Source organism: Solanum pennellii, chromosome 6 (assembly GCF_001406875.1).
Source record: "Solanum pennellii chromosome 6, SPENNV200".
NCBI classification, from domain to species: Eukaryota; Viridiplantae; Streptophyta; class Magnoliopsida; order Solanales; family Solanaceae; genus Solanum; species Solanum pennellii.
The window spans coordinates 49,650,387-49,674,589 of NC_028642.1; the positions used below are offsets into that span (position 1 = coordinate 49,650,387).

General features: G+C 31.7%; 3 protein-coding genes across 4 annotated transcripts; 2 read left to right on the forward strand and 1 right to left on the reverse strand.

Moving 5' to 3' along the window:
• Positions 1-7,783: 7,783 nt before the first annotated feature.
• Positions 7,784-9,509, forward strand: LOC107022791 (putative leucine-rich repeat receptor-like protein kinase At2g19210). Its single transcript, XM_015223380.1, has 3 exons — positions 7,784-7,872; positions 8,185-8,737; positions 8,831-9,509. The coding sequence occupies exons 1-3, from the start codon at positions 7,794-7,796 to the stop codon at positions 9,300-9,302; spliced, it is 1,104 nt and encodes a 367-aa protein (XP_015078866.1). The 5' UTR covers positions 7,784-7,793; the 3' UTR covers positions 9,303-9,509.
• Positions 9,510-10,409: 900 nt separating this feature from the next.
• Positions 10,410-12,612, reverse strand: LOC107021357 (transcription factor bHLH87-like). Its single transcript, XM_015222000.2, has 2 exons — positions 11,745-12,612; positions 10,410-11,241 (listed from the first exon to the last, which is right to left on the reverse strand). The coding sequence occupies exons 1-2, from the start codon at positions 12,331-12,333 to the stop codon at positions 10,655-10,657; spliced, it is 1,176 nt and encodes a 391-aa protein (XP_015077486.1). The 5' UTR covers positions 12,334-12,612; the 3' UTR covers positions 10,410-10,654.
• A 7,280-nt stretch (positions 12,613-19,892) lies between these two features.
• On the forward strand, positions 19,893-24,077 carry LOC107023922 (ELF3-like protein 2). 2 transcript variants are annotated; one of them, XM_015224768.2, is made up of 5 exons: positions 20,468-20,609; positions 20,870-20,912; positions 21,080-22,089; positions 22,681-22,732; positions 22,897-24,077. In XM_015224768.2, the coding sequence occupies exons 3-5, from the start codon at positions 21,179-21,181 to the stop codon at positions 23,905-23,907; spliced, it is 1,974 nt and encodes a 657-aa protein (XP_015080254.1). In that variant the 5' UTR covers positions 20,468-20,609; positions 20,870-20,912; positions 21,080-21,178; the 3' UTR covers positions 23,908-24,077. The 2 variants fall into 2 exon arrangements, with proteins under 2 accessions (XP_015080253.1, XP_015080254.1); XM_015224767.2 differs by lacking the exon at positions 20,870-20,912 and having other exon boundaries at positions 19,893-20,609.
• Positions 24,078-24,203: the final 126 nt, after the last annotated feature.

Consider the following 24,203-nt stretch of genomic DNA (forward strand, 5'->3'; position numbering starts at 1 on the left):
GCTCTGATACCACTTGTTAGGACCGAAAATAAGCAGGCGTAAACGCGGAAGCTAGCAAAGCAAACCTCGAAAGACCACGAGTAAGAAGACAACGAGAAATATACCAAAAGACACAAAGATTTAACGTGGTTCGGTCAATCGACCTACGTCCACAAAGGAGATGAGCAATCCACTATAAATATGAGAGTACAAAATACAGAGGGAAACAACCTCAACCAATTCACTCGGAATACATGGGAGGTTCACACAAGTGATAACCTATCAAGCTTGTGACCCACAAATTCTCTCCCTAACCAAAACTCTCAAAGCCCTTAAGACTACATTGTGAATGCTGATTAAGTTAGAAGGAACATGCCTCTATTTATAGAGTCCTAAACCTTTTCCTACAAGAAAAGGATTAGTCAATCCAAAACCTTTTCCTACAAGGAAAACCTATTTATGGTAAGAAATTTAGGGCAAATAAAACCCAACAATACGAAATAAAGTTATGGAAAAATATAATTTAATCCAAGTTGACTTGCATAATATAATCAATCAAATTGAAACAGAATAACAAATTTGATGAAAAAAGAGTGTAAGATAAAAAATCCTTTGTTGTCAAAATCGTCAGCATGTGATGTCCTATTATTGAGATGACCTTGGGTGACTTCGAATTTTTAATTATAACGCACGACTTTCATTCAAGTGTGTAATTGAAAAAATAGAGAGAATAAGTAATGGTGGAGGATATTCATCCTGAGACTTGGTATAGTGTAAAACATTTTTTGAAAATAATTTTTGCTTTTTTTAACAAAATTTAATTTTAAAATAAAAATTCTAATAATAATTTTAAACATGCTCTTAGTATATTAGGAAAATCAATCAAATTAAAGTCTCATTAAACCTTAATTAAAGACGAGGTATTAGCTAATTCATATTTTTGGCTGCGGGATCTCGAAATAAAAATAAAAATAAAGATGCGTATCTCTATATTTTAAATTACACAATACTGTAAAATAACTTATTTTGATATATGTTGTGAACCAAACTAGCTCTACAAAGTCTTATAGTTAGAAGTGGTGAATGAGATTGTGCCAAGTAAAATGTTGGAGTGTTTTATTTGGAATCCAAGCCTAATTAACATCTGGTTAAAAGAAAGAATGAGTTTGAAAGAAGGGTTTATGCATATTGAAGAAAATGTTTGTCTTCTCCTCTTCTTCTAGAATCTAAGTCCTCATCTCCATTCTCCTTCTATCTTAAATTACTCTTATTTCAATATTTCCATTGTAATCCGTAATTTGATTATTTCAATTCGAATCTTAAGATTGTAATCCTTTTCTAGTGCTCTTATATAGTGAGGATTTTGATTTGTAAAATATACAGCTTAATATTTGAATTTATTGAGCTACTAAGATTGAGTGTGTCTTTTTTATGACAAATGTAAAAAGCTTTAATGGTGAATAAATACAAAAATCGAGTGACTTAAAAACTAATTAGATTGAGTGTCTCTCTTTTATGACAAATAACTTTAATGGTGAATGCATATGAAAATTGAGTGACTTAATAATCAGATTGAGTGTCCCTTTTATGACAAATAAGCAAAGCTTTAATGGTGAATACATACGAAAATTGAGCGACTTAAATATTCAGATTGAGTCTCTCTTTTATGACAAATGTGTACATTCCCTAATAAAAAATAAAATTAACTTAACATCTAAAGTCGACATGTGTATATATTACCTAATTAAAAATTAAAATTAAGTAATTAACTTAACATCTAAAATCAAGGATATTAAATGAGAGAGAAAAAGACGAATGATATGGACTGCCAAATGATAAATAAAGATGGGTTATTTATTTTGATTCCATTCTTGCACTAATTGTGAGTGGGATCACTTGCTCATCTAATCAGCCTGATAATATTCCCACAAAATTAATGTATAATAATAATTTTGATCAAAATTAATGTGTTTTGAACCATTTTTTCAATATATTAATTGGAAGAATATTTATTATTTCACTATAGATGCAAATTATAGGATGAAGATGATTTTGCATAACTAGAGATCCATGTGACTGCTTTATGGCTCATTGATATAACTTTGTAAATTTACTTCAAAATAGCGACAAATTTGGTGAGTTCATTCTGCATTTTCTTAATAACATTTCCCCCAAAGAAAATCAACAAGTTCTTTCTAGCCATGGATTTCGTCAATCGCCAAGACCAATTTTATTTTTTTCATAGTGATAGTATTTTAAAATATTCACTTACGCAGAATTTAATATATACATAACTCACCTTCAAACCAACTACTAATCAGGAATGTTCTTTCTCACTGACCAAGTATTCTAATTTCTATGCATGAAACAAAAGTCTCTTAGTTTTCATTTTCTACTCTTGATTTACACTTCCAGTAAAGAAAACCATGACGTTCGAAATGAGTGACCTTATTGTTTAAAGAATATAGTAGCAATCCAGAAGTATAACAAGAACTCATTAGATGTGCATCAATTAGCTCCCATGGACTACATACTCTGAGGACATGTAGCCACTGCATCACATATTAAACAGAAAATAACATTAAACACCTAGGACATTATAAGTAGGGTGGCTCAACTCTAAAGCCACAGAAGCAATGCTTTAGGTACCTAGAAAGCAAGGCCTGACATTTCTACTTATTAATTTGTTTAGTTAGTTCACTTCAATTCTTCAATTCTCTAGGTTTCTTAAATATTTCAAGCTCAAACTTATTAGATTGTCAAATAATTAAATTTGAAAAGACTTTGTCTTAATTTTGAATGTCTTTTGAAGCCTAATAATAATTATGCTTTAAACCTATTTTTGTAATTAAATGAAATACAAAATATATACAAGTAAAAATGATACTCTAATTGATATATTCAACCAAATGAAGTCTCAGTTATTATTTTTGATACTTTTACTATTCTAGAATATTTTGATAGTTTGTATAACAATAGATTCAATTGATAAAAATTTCAAAACTATAATCAATAAGAATTTATTTGAAATATTTACATTTGTAAAATTATGTAACGTATAATAATTTATATATACTTATTTGTGTCTTACAACTCCGTTCATGTACATTATATCAAGTATAGCTAGTTCTATATTAGGATAAAATTAGATTAACCAAATAAGTGGATATTACAAAGAAATCACACAAGAGTATCTCTAACTGCTCATTTAAATTGAAATCTTCATTCATTTCATTGTTATGACTTTCGTGTGTCTCATCGCTTCTCTCCCTACACAAAATTGTCGGAATTTCTAGGTCTACATTGTAAAAGAAAAGAAAAGGCCAAATATGGAGATTTTATATCATTCGTTTTAGAGGGAAATCTGATAAGAAATTCAGAATAAATACCCAACATTCATTACTTTGAAAGGCTAGCAATTATGATTATCTTGATTTGCCTAGCTCCAATGTTTATGTTGATTTGTTAAGTTATTATGTTTATCCTGATTTGCAGTTTCTAGTAATTAAAGAGAAGCATGAAGTCTGAATTAGATCTAATGTTCATCTTGATTTGCAGTTTTTAGTAATTATGTTCAACCTGATTTACAGTTTTTAGTAATTATGTTTATCTTGATTTGTAGTTTTTAATTTTGTTGGATTAGTATGCCTATACACATGGATTTGATCATCCATACGACGGGAAAACATTCATTATAATGCTATCGTATCTGTGAGTTCACCTTTTAAATTTTACATTACTTCTGTTAATTTATGTCTCTACTTCTTTTTTATTATTTTTGTTTATTAATGTCACTAATTCTTCTATCTTTTGTTTGAATTATATTAGTGTGATCGTTGTGGAAATGTTGGTAATGCAAACAATGAGGATCTGATAGTTTGGAGAACGGATTCCTATGTTTGAAACGTGGCTAGAGGTGATGGAACAGCTAGAAGTGTCAAAAATTGAATAGGTAAATAAAAATATTTAACGAATGGGTGCACTAAAAATTTGTAAATTAAACTACGTGATATTAATGATTAACTTTTAATTAATATATATATCAAAAAATTTATAAGCAACTACATAATATTTAGTTTTAATATTCATGTTTATTTAATTGGATATGAATGAACAAAGAAAAAAATAAAGAGAAAATCCAATATGATTCAAAATTTCACGAACCACTTATGACTAGTAAGGAAACATAAAAAATAAAAAATAGAATTAAACGAGTTTATTAAAAGTAATTTTATATGGAGTCAAGGAAACATAAAAAGTAAAAAATAGAATTAAAAGAGTTTATTAAAAGTAATTTTCTATGGAGTCTTTATCACTTTTAGTAGCTTTATAGAAAAAATTGAATAAATAGGATTTGCTTATTAAATTTTAATTAAATAATTACTTTTGAATTTTTAAGGAAAAAGCAAAAAATCAAAAGTCGAATCAATTAGCAACTCAACTTTCTATTAATTACTCTCCCGTTTCAAAAAGAATGTCCCTATTTACTTTTTAGTTTAAAAAAGAATGACCACTTTCCTTTATAGCAACACTTGAACTTTAACTTTCCACGTGACATGTTTAAGACCACAAGAAGACATTTTGGTACATTTGACATAACTTTAATTTAGAACCACAAGATTAAAAAGTCTCCGAAATCGAACCTGCACGCACACCGAGTTGCACGCACCTACGCTTTGCAGAATCTAACTAGGCTATGACATATTACTGTAATTTTAGGGTGTCCCAAAATATTTATTTAACCATCTACAATATTATTTTATTATATATATGGTGTAATTTCTGACGAAAGGTGTCCAAATGAACACTCTCAGCCTAGTGTAAGACTTGTGCTTGTTAGATTGTGGAGCCTGATTAATATTTGATCTACTATCATATATTAATGTTCATGCCGTGGAAGTTTACTCACGGGTATTACTACGAAATATTGGATTCTCTCTTTTTCTCTCTAGATCTCTCATCTCTTTCTCTTGAAAGTTTTTGTGTTCTTCAATCATCAAGTGTGTGTGTGAATTCGATCCTAACAGTGCTTGACTATAATTTCGTGGATTTTGGATCTAAATGGAATGTCCACGCATGGTTTGATGGGACGTGGAACCGTATAGCTACATTTAGACTTTGCATTGGCAACTAGTATATGATTCAGGTGCAATGGGTATGGTCATGAACATTGAAGGTTATTACATGCCAACGGATTAACACATATATATATAGACCAAATAATTAATTCGATAAGATGAATTATACTTATATGTTAGAATTACAAGTTTTAATATAGTACAGTATGTAGTCATTGAAATTTTGTAGAACTCTATTAGATGCGTTCAATTTGAGTTGAGACTCTACAAATTGTGTTCAAATAAGGATTCTTGGATGCTATTCAACCTTATAAACCCTAGTTTATGCCTATATAAAGGATACTAAATTCCCTTTAAAGGCATCTCGAAACTTCCACCATAAAGAGATAAAGAACTGAAATACTCCGCAAATTGATGGATTATTCATATAGAGAAGTCAAATCTAAATTATCATAGTTCGACAAATCAAGGGATCAACAGAATTGTACCCGCTATCTTAATCAATAAAATTATGTTTCTTCATATTTTATTTGTATGGTTTATTTATTTTCTTTGTTGCAAACACAGTAATTTATAGAATTGTATATTTATAAATTTTAAACAATTATACTTTAAATTACAGTTATGCGCCCACTAGAGCAATTGCTTCAAATAAGGTTATTAGTATGGTGAAGACGGAAAGACCAAAACACAAGACACAACATTATCTGGTTAAAAACTAGAAGGGCAAAAACATTATCACTACACCATAATCCAAGCAGATGCATGTGAATATAAGCAAATCAAAACTGAAAAGATGAATTTTCCAGTGCGCTTCCAATGTCAGCATATTCTACCAAAACAAATGGTCGAGGCTCGAGATGATGAGGCTTGTATATATCCTATTTCATCTGGTTGGTGTATTGAAAGCTTTAGAAGTTTAGGGAGATCAGATACTCCTTGACACCTGATGAGATGTAAATCTTCTACCGCTGGACAAGTAGAACAAATTTCCAAGATTGTCCCTTCTTCCCAAAATACATCAGTTAGGGATAGCTCTCTCAATTTAGTAGGATCAACAATGAGAGGGCACTCTAGCTTAAACCCCCTAATTTCAGAGCATTTACCCCTAAATTGCTGATTGTCACTCCAAAAGTGTCATAATAAATAGATACATTCTTATCCAGAAAGGTTTATAGAACCTAGGGAATAACAGAGATGATAAGTATAAGTTTATGAATAAATTCAATGGATAATCCACTTAGTTCAATAGTTTTATAAAATGAATCAACTTAAAACTAATTTCAAATATGGGGGTTACAAATTAAAGAATTTATGTGGGGACGGGGCCTCGCGAATAGAAAATGAAAAAAATTATTATGCAACGCGGAGTGGAGAGAATTGATTTTTTTGCGAATTAAGCTCAAACTCACAACACCCACCACCACCATATTGCCTTCCTTGATGTGATGTTCCATTTGTTATAGAATTTTGGGCTTCAAAAAAACAAAGGGTTAAGAATAAAGAGTAGAATTTTTATTTCTTCTACAGTAAAAAAATATCAATGTTGTGATTCTTGTTCTGCTTTTGGTATAGTTTTTCAGGGAGAAACTAATGCAAAGAGAGATTGTTCCTATCTGTTGTGACTCGAGACGTTCAAATGTTGGAGGCGTTTCTAAGGATTAACCAACAAAAATTAAACACCGCCCACCCTGACATCAAATTTCATTTTGGGGCTTTCAATCCAATTGACAGGTACGGGTTATAAGTTTTGTAACGGTGAGGTATAAATGGACGTATAATATAGCTATTAAACAAAAATTGAGGGATAATTTTGACCCTTCTCCTATAAATAATTCTATATAGCAGTGAACATGTGGCAACTAAAATAGCTGCTCTCCAACATAGCGAGAAGTGAAGCACCAAATTGTCGATAATGCATATATTTTTGTTCGTTAGAAAATATTGTATTGCTATCATTTGGAATGAGCAAAAGCCACAATGAGTTGACTTGGATAACGTATTGTAATAGGATTATATTTTTATTTTATTTTTCAAGGAATTAAGAATATGATTGTGGCCCAAAAATAATGTTCACTGAAATCAGTTTGAACGAGTACAACATTCCTTCAAGGCATAGTCAGTGTCCACATAAATCAGCTAGTTTAAATAAATAATCAAAGACGGAGCTAGAATTTTAATTTTATCAACTCTCGATTCTAGAATGACTCTTCAAGTGTTCACAATCGGATACTAAACTTAATATTTTTACATATTTAACGAATCTCTTAACACAAATATAATTGAGCAAAACCTGCTGAATTCGGCTGAACCGTACCCTAGTTCCACAACTTCATAACTGAAGGGGTTAAGTTGTTCATTCCAAGAATTGTTATATGTACAACACGGAAGCAATCAAGATCACAGACATAATGATCTATATTTGAAATGATTTTTGAATTCTATAACCTGCAATTTTTGTTGGAATAATATCTTGGACATAAACTAATAAAACCTATTGTTAAACTTTGTTTAAACGGTGATATATAACTAATAAAGCAAGGTAAACTGGTTGAACAATTAAAATTGAAAGAACATTTCATGACACAAGCATTTTAAGATAATATAAGTGTTGCATTCACCTTGCTCAGCAATTGATATCATGATGGCGTTTACCAAATCACTTGGAAACAGCGTAGAATATATAAGGCAAAGCCTCAAAGTTATTCTCACTCAAACAATAACAGATTAATCCAGATGTTGAAAGGCTTCCTCTTTGTTTGGCTTATTGCTTTTTCTTTAGCAACAATAGCTGTTGCACAAAACAACCAAACAGGTATAATGCTAATTAGTAGTATATAAATTTAATTTACTCTGCACAGGGTCCGAAAGAACTCAATAACTTTGACTCAGATCTTATTAGGTATGGGTTCGATCCACCTTGTTAACTTGGTTCAAACTTCATATATCTCTCAAGTATACATTCAACATGTACAACCTACTAATTCAGAACTCATAAACTTTAAGTACAAGTCGCCAACTCTGAATGGTTGTGGTAAAAAAATGAGTAAATTTAAAATTCTAGATCCGTCTGTGTTTCTACACCTAGTTAAATGCTCATGTTCTGTTTTATGTCCATCTTTTACAGGATTCATAAGCCTAGATTGTGGAATACCAGCACGTTCAAACTATACAGATATAACAACAGGACTATTTTACACTTCAGATGTAGGTTATGTCAGTCGTGGGGTGAAAAATAACATATCATCAACATACCAATCCAATTCCCTAGAAAGACAATTTCTCACAGTTACAAGCTTTCCAACAGGGACCAAAAATTGCTACACTCTAACTCCAGCTCAAGGGAACTCTGGCAGATACTTGATAAGGGCAAGTTTTTTCTACGGAGATTATGATAATGGAAACGATCGATTCCCCTATTTTGATCTTTACATTGAAGAAAAATATTGGACCACAATCTCAATTTATAATGCTTCTATACCAATTCGAGAGGAAATTATACACACCCCTTCTAATGCCTCTATAAATATTTGCCTTGTCAAGTTAGATACAACAACTCCTTTCATTTCAGCCTTAGAGTTAAGGCCTTTGAATAATACCATATACAAAGCAATACTCAACAGTTCAATGGAACTTTTTAACCGTCTTGACTTTGGTTCCTTAACCAATCAGTACGTTAGGTACTATACGTTTATTATTTCAATCTATTTTAACTTGAAGATCGAGATGTTCTATTGAACACTGAATTGTTTTTCTTTTTAATCACATAACAGGTACAGTGATGATGCATGGGATAGAGTTTGGAGACCATTTCAATTGCAGAGGACATTAATTATTAATACAACAGAAGAAGTACTTCAGAACACTTACCAATTACCATTGTCAGTAATGAGCACGGCGTTGATACCTGATCCGGAGACTGATCCCAGTCCCGATACCTTGACCTTTTTCTGGTACTCTACTAATGCCACGGACAAGTACTACTTATACTTTCACTTTGCCGAAGTTGTTAAATTATCAGAGACAGAGAAAAGGGAATTCAGTATTTATGTCAATGACAACCTTTATTATGGACCTATGTCTCCTGCCTATTTGTCCACGACCACGGTGTACACAGTGAATCCAGGCAGTGGTATCGAGAGGTACGATGTGTTGATTAACAAAACTGAGAGTTCAACTCTTCCGCCACTCATTAATGCTATCGAAATCTTTAGAGAGCTAAGAGGATATAAACCGGATACTTAAAGATAGACAGCACGAAAATGAATCAGCATCTGACTATGGTGTGGAGTGAAATAAAGTGAATTATTCATCAAGGAAATTGAAGGTCGAGATGGAGAACTTTTGGGTGCGTGTGTTGTTGTTGTACATTTCGTTGAATTTACTTATCTATGTGTATGAAAGCTAGTTCAATTAAGGCTAATTTTGAGTTTTACTGTACGGTTTGTTGAATTTACTTATCTATGTTCCACTCCTTTTATTATTTCTGAGATTCAACAAATTTCAATGTTGAAAAATAGAACATATTGCTCCTGTTGATCCTCCTAGATAGACAACGGCTAAATAATTTTAAAAAGAAGTGGGGCTACGCTGCATCAAAACGATTGCCAGCCAAATGAAAGCATTTTTTAAATAAAATTGTCAAGAGACAGTTGCAAAGAATGTTTGACACTTGACAATCTTTGTTAATAAAAATGTCAGCTAAGACAAGCAACATATTTTTATATTAACCAAAGTCAATGCCTTTTTTCCATTTCATAAGGTCATAGTGTTGGAAATCTTACTGAAAATACTTCTCAGAAATGAGAGTGGAACATGTATATGCTGATTTTGAATTTTTCACACACACAAAATCACTTTCTAGACACTGTCCACTTGAAAAAAATAAAATAAAGAGCAAGTTGGCAGAGCAATAAGCCAAGAATTCAAATACTTCTTTATTTCTTAACAGAATTTCCTATTTTTAGCCAACAAAAATAAAAAAAATCAGTAACCTATTCTATCTAATCAAAGTTAATTCCTCTACCATCCCAAAAACAACTTGCAAAAGCAAGCATTAATTTATTGTCAAAGTCCAACATCCTTTTCTCCTTTACCATCACATCTTTCATCAACAAAATTTGTACACTTCTGGTTTCAATTTTTTTTCTTCTTCTAGTCTTGCATAAAACATGCTTCTAATAATCTTTGAAATGGGTCATACTTTTGAATTTAGTTGGACTAGACACCAGATGGAAAACCAAAAAATAGTAATTAGGAATGAATTTTAGTATTTAAACTAGTTTAGAGTAAGTGTGATTCGAATCCACATGTATTTAGAGAAATGTTTCTTTGCTAGCTGACATATTCATATTAAATAAAGTCCAAAATACAATGAACACAAAACTAAATGTATAATGTAGTAATCACATCAAAATATGATACACTATCAGGTCGCACTAATGATATCTACAAGTAAGCCTCCTTAAAATATGAGATTTATGATCTTGATAATAGAACATGTTACCTGTTGTAACATGTATATTTGACCTGATAATATGTTTTTATTTTTACACTGACAACGTATATTAATTAAACTCTTTCCGGGATCTCGTATATCAACACTTAGGGTGATGGATTGGATTGAGGTTTTGCATAGGAAAATGCGGTTGCAAGGGAAATGGGTAGTTGATTAATGGTATTGAAGATAAAGAAGTAGTAAAGTTATTGTTAATGATAATTGGGTCTATATTAAAGCCAAAGGATTCCAAGGCATTCACTTGTGTCCTTAAGAACTTGAGATAGTTTGCAGCTTCATCAAGCATGGATGCAGTGTCCATATTGCTTCCTCCTGGTACCAACTTCTGCAATATCCTTATTCTTTCGCTTATCTTTTCCCTCCTTCGTCTCGCTGCAGCTGTTTGTGGATCCATTGATATTCTTACGTTCTTCCTCTTCGGCTTCTCTGCCATCACATCTTCCGTGACAGAGCTCACTGGCCTGAATGCTGCTGCGCGATAAATCATTTCCTTCATTTGTGCAATTGCTTCTGAATCACGATCAACTATTGAACAAGCCAAAGAACTTGCTTGCTGGAAATTGATGTTTGATGAACTTGGAAGCTTGTATTCTGATCTGGATTTCTTGGACTTAGGTTGATCATTTTCGGAAATGAGCTGGATTACATAGTCTCTATTCGAGGAATCTGTTGTGACATAATATAATTAAGTATTTGAAAGTGTATTATATTCTTCATAAAAAAGTTTTAAATCAGACAAAAGAGGCCTTGCACTCAACTCTCATAACGAATTAGAACTTTTAACGATTCAATATGGTGGCAGAGTTGGCTAGAGGTCTTAAACTCGAATCTCACTGTCATCCAAAATTAGTAATCCGACAAGTGAGGGGCTATCTGGACAGCTTCTTTTCTTTTCATTTTAAGTGGCGACTTTTCTTGTACGAATGTCAAATTACTTAATTTTTAGTTTGTATTCAGACAAAGATTCAATAAATTTTTATATATACGAAAATAATATAGTAAGTCATCATAATTAATAAATTGATTCAAAATATTTTTAAAAAAAAAAAAAAACATGATCAAATAAGATTTTTTTTTTGACTCCTGAATAGTATAGTGTAAGAGAAATTAATGTACTATTTATTTAAGCAATTAAAAGTGTGCCGAAAGAGAATCAAGAGTGTTATCACCTGATTCGAGCAGAGCATCGTGGCTTCTCTTGTCCATATTGTAATGTTTTGCTTCTGAAGATCTTATTAAATTGTTAGACGAGACTGTTGCATGAAGCTCATTAACAGAGTAGTGAATATCGTTGTTGTCATTGGCATCAATGGGTTTCGATTTGTAGGCATCAATTGCAGATTCTCCAGATGAAACTACATTGCTAGTGTGGATATTCCACAAGCTTTCAGAATCCTCAGAAAAAATCACATCATCTAATTCGCCTGATGTGTCGGTGTTGCTTGTATTTGTTGCAGATAGCAAGCAATCAGGGGATTTGGTTTTAGAGAATAAGGAAATAGAACTAAGATCCGCCATTAGGCTACAAACTGGGACTTGATTATTACCGAAATAAGGCAAATAATTGTTCCCTGGAGGAAAATTAGAAGAAGAAGAGTCAATTTTACGTTTAGAACAATCCCCAATTGAACCTGCTCCTGATTTAGCAGCAACAGAGTCCGCAGCCAATCTGGTCGCAGCTTCTTGACGCTGAGAGATATTCCAACTAGAAAGGATGTCGATTGGATCAAATGCAGCACCAAATTCCTGAAAATTCATGGCTGAAGACGCGCTTGATTCGCCAATTTCAACTTGCTGCTGAATTGAAATTAAAGGATTAGCTTTGCAACTGAAAGGGCCAAAACGGTATGAATTGTACAACACTAAGCTTGAGAAAGTGTACAGGATCTGAATAAGTGAAGAACTAGCAGCAGAGATGTAACAGAATTGCCCAGTTGTTGATGGAGGAGATTGTTCTAATTTAAGCTGCAATATGTTGGTTGGGAAACATGCTTATATAGACTAGCACAAGGGTCAAACAACTTAAGTTTTCTGTGTCAATTGAAATATACAATTTTTAAGTTCTAAAAAATAAAATAAGTTTAAAAATTACGTAAAAAAATTATACATCAAATAAAAATAAGAATTTAAACAGTGATCTCCTTTTGACTCTTCAAATAAAATAACTAGTTGGTAATATAAAGGTGAAAGAGAGGGAGTATTGTTACTTGGACATATGGAATATATATTTTAAAATCGAAAGAAAACTTATAATAAAGATATTATTCATTGTGAGAAGTAGGTAATAATATATGCATATCTATAAGTTAAATAATTTTAATATTTTTATATGTACAACAGGGGCGGATTCACGTTGTGTGTTATGGGTGCTCGAACATCCATTAGACTCGGCTCAAGCTATGCATATTTAAGTAGAAAAATAGCTATATTATTATATATAGAGAGAGAGAGTACCCATTGAACATATAACTGAATGGTGCCTCTGGTTTACAGCCCGAAATGAAGGTGTTTTTATGCCCTATATTTAGGGTGGCAGGTGAGATCGATTCCCCATCAAAGTATATGATATGACCTTTTTTTTTTCTTGGGCCATTCAAATAATATACAAGACGTTCATAAATATTCACACTTCAAATTAAAGTGACTTTTAATTCATAATTTTGCATTATATAAAATATTAAAATCTAAAGTAAGAACTTTATTCTTCTTAATTTCTCTTTGTCTTACATTCGTATAGTTATTCATTACATTATTGTGTTGTCGGGTCAAATTTATTAGAGAAGTCGTATATTTATTTTCTTATTGTTAAACCGAAAATCAAACCATTAAGAATCAAAATCGATAAATCGAAAACAGATAAAAAATTTCTTTTTGATTTGATTATTTGTTTAACCTATTTAAAAACCAAAAATCGTAATAAATCAAATTAATGATATATATAACCGAACCGAATCAACGATTGCATACCCCTAATTAAGCACCCATAACCATAAAATTCTGAACAAACCTCACGAATATAACATGACTAAAGTCATAATCATCGTCTTCTTTATTTTCTCATCTTTTTGCGAAGGTATTGAAAAATCCAAATAAGGAAATCACGTGAGTATCATTTCACTGATGCAAATACACTTTCCAACTAAATCAAATACAACAAATACTTTCACATGAGTTGCACATTTTATAGGATAACGTCGATCATATTAACATTATAGATTATAGTATTGTCAAATTTTGGAGAGGTTAAAAATATTATTTTTAACAAATGAGATATAAACATTTTTTGAGAAAATACGTGTTTTAACTTTTAAGGAATAGGAGAAATTATTTTTCAAAAATAGGAAATAAAAAATTGATATACTCTACTATAAATAAGCTAGATCGAGTCGAGGGAAAATAAAACTACAATCCTTAAAGAAGAGAAAAGGACACATTTGTTTCAAAGGACCACAAATCTACCAAGTATTATTTCATTTGTCTCTTCTTCATTTCAAAGGAATATTATTCTAAAAAATTTATAATTATATTCTATCACTCTAAGAAAAGTAGGAAATTAAAAATATTTTCCTTTTGGAGAAGAAGCAAATTATTATTGGAAAGTACACATGCTAGTCAAGAGTACTGTACTCTTATCTATTACAATTTCTTTTTACTCTGTTTAAAAAATATATTTTTTTGTTTTTAATAAATTTTTATCTCAATCTCTTACATAGTATATTTAAGACTACACAATTGTGATATCTATTTAATTTAAAGAAAAGTATTGAAAATATCTATAAATTTGATGTAAATTATCAGTTTCCTCTCCTAATTATTGACAATATAATAAATATGTTTCTACTTGACTAACTAAACTTAGATACACACCTGATATGTCACATGAAATGGCAAGCGGTCTCAAATTATTGTACAAGCATGAGACTCTTAATACAAAAGTCAAAGGAAGTACCCTAAACTTGGCGAGAATTTGAGGGTGTATTTCACTAATGTTGAAAATCAGTGGTATATTTTAGTTTAATTAGTCAAGTAAAAAGATATTTTTAAAACTATCAATAATTTGGAGATGAAGTCAATAATTTATGTCAAATTTTAAAATTTTTTCAATACTTCTTTCTTAAATTTAAGATCAATCTTTCTACTATATTAATCTTCATATCAAAACAAAATAAATCGAACAAATTAAACAAACGGAGTAATTAATTGTAAAAGAATTCTTATTCTTATATTTGGAGTCTTCCTTGTGGGCCTATAAACATAGTGGGCCTTAATGTTGGGGCAGAATTGAACTAAGTCGGCCCACTTAAGGAAGTGGTCCATCCACATACTTCCATCATTCTTACTATTGTCAAATTCAAAAAGTAAATGGTCAGTTAGTCTTAGATTTGTCTGCTTCAATCATATCACCTTTTTTTTTTTTTATCTTTCATCGGATATTTAGAGTCCATATTAGAATTTTAACTAAATTATCATACACTCAGAATTCATTCGAGGATAATGCTCTCAATAAAATTTTCTCCATATATAAATTTACATTTAAAATTTTTAATTAAAGATGAAACACTCTGACCAGTGCACCACTAATTTGAATCGTGTCATTTCACTTCCTCACTACATTCAACACTTCCTATTATTGCCACTTACACGTGAAGACAATAGCCTAATGCACACGTGGAAGGCTCCAATTGGTCAATCACACAACCAGATAGCATTATACCACATGGGAAATCAATGATTTGGACTATCTCATATGCCACGTACAGAGATACTGGCTAACGTGTTACGTGAGAATTGGAGTTTTCTTTTTCGAGACTTTTATCTATTTTAGAATCCGACTAAATATAAATATTATCGTTTAAATTAATAATTTCAAGTTAAAATGAAAATATATAGAATAAAGTATTTTACATTTAAATTTACATACATAATATCATTACTGCTGGGACATACATAGCTGCGCCCGTGCTTGTTCATATAATAAGTAAGGATCTGCTTGAGGTTGGCAGATACGATGATAAGCATGAGCTGGCTGATCCTGAAATAGCTATTTTCTTATTAGATGAATTTGATTTAATTTATTCGATTGTATATAATTAATAATACACTTTTTTGTGATAAACGCACATTAACAACATTCCAAATCTGCCGATGGACTCACTTGTAACTTTTATGACCGTGCATCAATTGATTTAATTTCGAAGTTTATTAATTTACGGGTATATTCAATTGTTATAAAATCGTTAAGATATTAACTTATCGGTTCTTAGTTTATCGATTATTATTTTTATCAATTTAGTTATCGATCTAATAGTTAAGAAAAAATCAAAATCTTTGGTGAAGCGAAACCACTCAACCAATTACCCATTATCATTAACCTAACAACTTATTTTCAATTAGATTTTTTAAACAGACCTACTTGATATTCCTTAGAGATGAAATGAATTCACGAGAGTTCTTTGATTCGATGAAGATGCATTGTACAAAGTCAGAGTGTGTCATATTCAGTGTCCATAACAGGTTGTAGGTGGGTGATCTGGTTCAGTCACTTTCTTAATTTTTTTTCTAGAGAAATAACCTAGCTAATTAAACACCAACCCTATCCCAACTACATCTTGTTTGCTAGTACATTATTAGTTCACTGCATATTTCTACTTACTGTTGTATTCCTAAATTCCCAAAACCTTGCCCACTCCTTGGCAGTGTGGTTGGACCTACCACCTGCGTGACATTTCAATAAAATGACAAAATAAGTCCTTTTACGTTTAAAGTTACCTTGGTGTACTGTAAATAATCGTGGGAGGAAATATAAGGTGAGTCGAAGGATTTAGTAATGAAACTAATATCTAATGACCTATATCTGATAAGATAGAGTTGCTTGGATGGTAAACACTCTTCACTTTTAATTTTAAAATTACAAGTGCGAGTTACTAAGAAAGCAAAGATGATAATTAACACTACTAAAAAGTAGCTAATTAAATGTGGTCATATATAGATATGCTAAGGTTAGTTGCTTCAGAACTAACTAACTTCAAGTATTTGTGATTGAAGTTGTAAGATTTAGTATTTGAAGTTAGACAATGATATTTTGATATTTTTTTCTGAAGTTGTTACCCGTTTACATGGGCTCTTGTTTGCAAAGAAATTGGGCTTTCCAAGGGATTCAAAATAATTGGGAAGTGGGCTATAAGTTTATAACCTTAGGACTTGATCCATCTTATATTTAGGCCTTAGAAATCGTTTTGTGGCCTTTAATTTTTGTCATTTAAAATTGAACTTATGAGCATACCTTGTGCAATTATGATGAGACAAAAAACAAGTTATTAAGACCAGCATTAGGGGCGTACAAAATTAAATCGAAAATCGAATTAAATTGTAAATTGAGTCAAATAAAAAAAAATCTGACCAGTGGTTTGATTTGACTTGATTTGGTATTGAAAAAAAATCTGACTATATTTTGTTTGGTTTTAACAAAAAAAATACAACAGGAGACCAAATCAACCCGACATCATATATATAATTTTAAAATTATATTTTATACATAAAAATATTTAGTTTAATATAATTTTAAATATTTCTTTTCATTTTTCATAGTTTTTATCTTTTAATATATTATTTTAAAATTGAAATTCATAATTTTGAATGGTCCAATAAAGATTATAATCCACAGATATTGATAATTATAATAAAACTTAAATCAAAATCAAATTAATACTAATGCAAAAGAAAATCAATTAAACAATAAGAATGACAATAAGATTGAATATTTTTTCTTTAGTTTTAAATTGGTTTAGACAATTAAAATACATAATATAATTTTAATTTCCTTTAACAATTAATCATGTAACTAATACTTATTGAACTTATTTTAGCATAACTTAGTACTTTTAAATTATGATAATTTTCATTATGACTTGTTAATTAGTAATATCTGTTTTATTCCATTTCATTATTATTATTTTTGTGGATAATTTAGCGTCATTAAATATCATATTTTGTGTTATTTTTTTATGAAACACCTTAGATAGTTATATTTTGGAAAGACTAAAGAAATATTTGAAGTACAAGTAAGTTATATGTTTGTATGAATACTTTACCAGAAAAATCCGAAATAATTTGAGAAATCAAAAAATCTAAAAAAATCTGAGATTGAGAAATCCAAATTTTATTGATTTGGTTTAGTTTATAAAATTAAAAAACTGAAATAAATGATTTGATTTTATATTTGAAAAATACGAACCCACCCGAAGAATAAAAGGGCAAATGACGTCATTCAATTCGCTTGATTGGTTTGTTCATCTTTCACACATAAGTGCCATATCACATAAAATTGTCCATGTGGAGGGCTTGCATAGGAAAAGACTAGTCTTTGTGAATGATTCTAGACAAATATAAAGATTTCATAAAAGATTATAGATTTGCATACAAGGTTTCTAGAATATTCTAGGTATGCAGAGAGTTTTAGAGAAAGAACTAAATGTATTTATGTAGAGACTTATGCAAAAATTATTATTACACTTTAGCCCCTAAACGGATAACATATATATATGGATATTTATTTGTAAAATCATCAGGCGAAAATGAATCAAGTGCTCTATAACTCAATTAATTCTATCAATCCTCTTATGTTTTTTTATCATTCTTTTAGCAATACGTGAGCAAATTTCTTTCTACTATTTTCTTAGCGATTTATGCACAAGTTGTTAAGTATTGCGCTTGTATTTAGTTGAAGACTAATAAGGTGACAAAATTTTCCAAATACTTTTTTTGAGTCTCTATTTAATTTATACTCACTGCTTAAAAAATTTATAAATACCTGTCCAGTCATTATATTATATCCACTTTGCTAATTTTCGTTTCAAGTTTGACCATAAAATGTTTAACATTTTCATCTAAATTAGATATTTTTATATGATGTTATGACCTATAAAACTTTAGATATAAAATTACTATGGTAAGAAGTTAATAAGATTAATATTTAAGATATTTGCTTACTAAACTTGTGGAATGGGGAGAAAGTATTTTTTAAACACCACTTTTTTTCACAAACTTTTTAAATGCCATTTTTTTAAATTCGATTAAAATTAGAGTACCAAATAACAAGACCACTTAAATATAGATATTCTTATTTGAAGGTTAAACTTTAAAATTTTTAGCATAAAATAAGTTGAATTATGTTTGATACTACCATTTGCAAGAAATGTACAAACTTTCAACTTTTAGCTCTCTTTCGGATTGTAACTGCTATATCAACGACTTTCATTGTCAATTGGGTCCATGATCAATGATTAATTTGTTAAGGTGAACGTTCTGTATCTTATTTGGTGATTATGACTCTTTCATGGTGATGAAATAATGCAAAGAGCAAGCGATACAAAGTGGTATCGTTAAATTTTGAAGTTAAAATATATACATATAAAATTTGGTGGCGGTAGAGGTTTGATGGAAACTTATCAAAAGCGAATACTGGTTAAATAATACGTAGATTAGAGCATCCGAACATGTTTTCTTTATGTATCAGGTGTAGTATTACGAGTCATAATTTTTAAAACACATTAAAGGTAGCGTTGATGCACGTCCATGAACCCTCATATTTGGGCTACATATTTACCCAGAATCAACTCATAAATATATCCAAAATCAACTCAATTACTAGACGATAAATTATCGAGTTATTATGAATGATTTGAATGAGTTATATTTAATTTTGATAAGCTTATTTTATTGGTTTCCACATTCAACGTAACCTTATCTTCATTAACACTCATATTTCAACTACATATTTAGCCGAAATCAGCTATTAAACGGCAAATTATCGATCGAGTTAACATGGATGACTTGAACGGGCCTTATTTTGATGAGTTTATTTGTTGATTTCCACATTCAACCTTATATTTATTGACCCTCGTATTTGGGCTACATGTCTAGCACGAATCAACTCAACGATTAGACGGCAAAATTAACGAGTTAACATGGATGGCTCGAACGAGTCATATTTTCATGAAATTAAAAAAGTTGCAAAATAGCCTTTTTTAAATAGAATTAAAAAATAAAAGTACGCATCATATAATTATTAGAAAATGTGTTATTGAATAACAATATATTAAATGTAGAAAAATAGTTTGAGATGGATGATGCGATATAATAAGCGACGGGTTCGGGTAAGTTTTTAGTCCGTCGAGGAAAAAGCGTATGGTGAGATTTGGCAGATATTTCGTGAAAAGATTGGACAATTTCTTACATGTGGTTTAACAACGCGTACACAGTTGTTTCGGCATTTGCATTATTTATATTATAGAGAGAAAGAAAAGGAGAGCGAGTCAGTCACTATTAATATGTTCCTTTTAATTAAACTAAAAATATTTACCTACTGCTATTAACTAATAATTCTCTGCCTTTTAACTTCCCTTACTCATGGAAGTTCCACTAATTCTCTACCCACCTCACATTCCCCTCATTTTATTCTCCTTCTCATCTATTTTTTGATGTGATCTTCTTCTAAGATTTCCTCTTTATATTTCCATATTGTTTTATGTGCTAAAAAAGCATTTTAGATTGGGATCCTCTATTCCAGGAAGTCGAAAATTTGCTCACATGAACATTCAGTTTTCGCCTATCAAACTGTAATTCCATGTGGTTTTGCTTATTACTACTGATTTACGGTCAAAAGAATCAATCTTTTGAGGTGGGATGACTAATTGTTGCGGTTAGTGGAACAGAATTTGGGTTGTTAGTGTTCAGCTATGAAATGGTTCATCCTTTTATGTTACTAAATAATCTTAGGGTTCATCTTAAATTAACACGTGAAGCAAGCAATGAAGACGGAAAAAGAGGAAGAGAGGCATATGGATCCTTTGTTTCCTAGATTACATATAAATGATACAGATAAAGGAGGTCCAAGAGCACCTCCTAGAAACAAAATGGCTCTTTGTGAACAGTCATCCAGATCGCCTCAAAGTTTCACCTCTACTTCTACTCCTGCAACCATGCCAATGCTACCTAATAGTGGAAACTCTATTTCTGCACCATCTTCTACTCTTGTAAGTATTAAATTTAGTGTCTTCTTCTGTACTGTATAGAGGGACTTCCAAGTATTGGTAGTATGTTGTTTGGTAAAATTATGATTACTTGTCATTTTGAGTTTTGTATGATCTATGTAATTCGTATGGTCTTAGAAATAGGAGGTAAACTATATTAGAAGCATATACTGAAATATTTCTTGTTTTAATCATCCCAAACCTTTGGATTTTCAATTTTACTTCCATTCCTTTTTGTTTACTTATTGCTTGTCCTGTTTCAGATGAGTGAATCTGTTTATCCTCTTCATTCATTGCCAACTCAAGGTATTAGAAAATTGTACGTTTGCTTCATAGATTATGCAGTGTGCTTCCTTAGATTGAGAATTTCTTGAACACTTAACGTCTTACGACCAATTATGACTGCTATCACCAACAAGTTCATTATGCTGTCCCATTCGATCTGCTCACACGAGCTCTTGAACACCCTGTAGGTTGGTTGCAACAAAAGGAATTATTTTCTCCACAATTCATCTGAGTCTTCTCATTTGGTTGAGATACCTCCCTTTTCTTCTGGAGGGATAAACTTTACTATGAGACATCCTGATGTTCCACCACTCAAGTCGCTAAATCCTCAAGTTTTATGTCTTAAAGGGAATTTGCATGCTACATCTCAGCTTAATCCCATTCAGCGACACAGTTTATCATACTATAATAGTAACCCTTCTGCCAATAAATTAGGAAGGGAAAATGATTTTTGTGGTCCAAATTTCGTCACATCAGGGAAACCTCTATATCATGGTAACATACATAAAAGTGCAGACAAGGAAAAAATGGTTATAACAAACTCCAAACCTTCTTTGAAATTTCAAAGCGTTTTCGAAAAGCAATATAAGGATACAGACAGGATGCAACTAAATTGCAGGGAACATAGTGGAAGTCAAGCTGGAGATCCAGCAAAGTACCAAAAGAGAGAACATTGTGTTAAACTACCTGCTCCTCATCTGTCAACTATAGAGACAACTGTGGTGCATGAAGCTCCAAATCCAGGACATAGCAAGCTAAATATTAGTAAATCATTTGTATCAAGTGCTCCAGAAAATAGATGTGGTCTAGTAGGTGACTTGAATAGATGTAGTGATTCCAATTCTGAATCTGATGAAGACTCTTGGATTTTACACAAAAGGAAGGCTGCAGAAGATGTTACTAATGCGAAGCATGAAGATGCCTCGACTAAGAGATGTGCTTCAATAATGGAAGGTCCATCGTGTTCCTTTCTGCCTCACGGAAACAGCCATCAGAGTCCGAAGAGAGCTAAATCCTCTTCTGACTGTCCTGAAGACCAGATTAGTGGGGCTCCAGATGTAGCAGGTGAAGACAGAAGTGAAGGGATCTCAGAAGCTTCCTCCTTGAACTCTAGATTAGTAGAAAGAATGTCTTCAGATAATGTCATAGCATTGATAGGTCAAGAGATATTCTGGAAAACAAGAAGAACCATTGCACAGTAAGTCTCTTTAACTGGTCATCTTTTATGTATATATTCAACTTATCGTTACAGTAGAAATGAAAACGTGTGGCTTGATCTAGGGGTTGGTCGAAGATGTCTGCTGATCATAATTTGTCTACTTTCAACCTATATCATGCATGTTCATATCATATATTTCTCTTTTCGCTCCATTACATCTGTTTCATCTTTATAAAGGTGTTATCTTCGGGAACTATGACCTATAAAAGTAGATGAAATCTAAAGTACTCAAATTGGCATAAACACCATATTCATACTTATACAAGGACCTCTAATTTGTAATATCGATATGAAGTTTCATGTTAGTCTAGCCTCTAGGTCTATATTTTGTTGTCGTCACTGCTTCACTTGAATAAACCTTAAAATCATATTCTTCAACAAATTTCTGAGAAATAATAATGTCTAATTTGCAAGACAGAGATCCCATCTTTACTATGTTATAGTTGTTGCCCCTATGATGACTAGCTGAAATGATGAACAATTATTTATGTTAGGCTGATCTTATTCTGTTTCCTCTTCCAATATGTTCTCTGAAATTTACCTTTTAACTTGTGTTTCACTATTTTTCAGCCAGCAGCGGATCTTTGCAATACAACTATTTGAGCTACACAGACTAACACAGGTACTTTAAAGACTTTCATCAGTTAGATTTGCCTTTTTCTTTTGTTGTCTTGAAGAGACAAAGTGCAAGTGCAATAAAATCAATTAGTAAAAAATGGGTAAAGGAGGTCTTTCAGTGTTTTGCTTAAATTTTGAAAGAACTTACTTATTTTAGCATCTTTGCAGGTTCAGAAAATGATAGCCAGATCACCAGATATATTTTTCAAAGACAACTTCTATCTCCACCAACCTTCTATCAAATTTTCTTCTTTGAAGAATTTAGCATGTGATGATGTTCTTGAACCTCCTGTCGTGGAACAAAAAATTTCTACAAAACCAAACAATTTTGAGCTTACGACAGATAATGTTTATCTTCCCCTCCGCAAAGATAATGATAAGAAGAATATACCACAGCAGTCATCACAAAAACTAAATGTAGGGACACCAACATCGAGATCTTTTTTATCGGATCCAAAATTAGCACCTCGATCCTTCCAACCTCCTCCTGGATATCAGTGGTTAGTTCCAATAAGGTCACCTTCTGAAGGACTTATTTATAAACCTTATACAGGACCTTGTCCACCGCCTGGAGGGATCATAGCGCCAGCTTATGGTAGTTGCAGGCCTGTGACCTTATCTCCACCTATAGGTGGAGACTTCGCGAATGTGCCTTATAGTGTACCGACTTCCCACAAGCAGGGTGCTGGGATTTTTCCTGGTCCTGCACTCTTTGATCCATCCTGCATTCAACCGTATTCCATGCCTATGATAAAGCCATCTGCTTCAAGTTCAGCTATCGAGCAAATGAATCCACTTTCCAGGATCAGGTCAAGTGAGAAGGAGAATAGTCCATTTATGCATGAAGTCAACTTAGTTAGGCCTCATCAAAAATCATGCAACATATCATGCCAGAAGAGTGCGGTCATGTCAGATTGTGATCGAATTATTCAGGCGGATAGAGGGAGTGACATGCAAGGAAGTACCGCAAGTAGTCCTCCTGAGAGGGTGCAAAGGGGTGCACTTTCTCTTTTTCCTGTCACACCAACTGCAAAATGTTCAGATCAACCAGTTCAAGATAACGACATGGAGCAGCAAATTCAAGTCATCAAGGTTGTGCCCCATAATCCAAAGTCAGCATCTGAATCTGCAGCGCGGATTTTTAGATCTATACAAGAAGAAAGGAAAATGAATTACTAGTATGCAAAACCTTACAACTTAATGTTGTAAGAAAAGCCCTTTCTTCTGTATGTTTTCCCTCATCTAAATTTCCCTCATTTTATAGTTTACCTCTTGGATTAAAGGCTCTTTACTGTGAATATATTCAATGGAAAGTGAAAAAGCAATACAGGTTCATTCTTTTTCTACTACTTCATTCTCTTGATTTTCTCTTTCAATCATCCTGCTCCATCATACTTTCTGACTCTGTACATTGACCGGAAACTTGCTAAATGTGTTGGATGGCGGTAAGGATACATGAGAATTGATAATTTTAA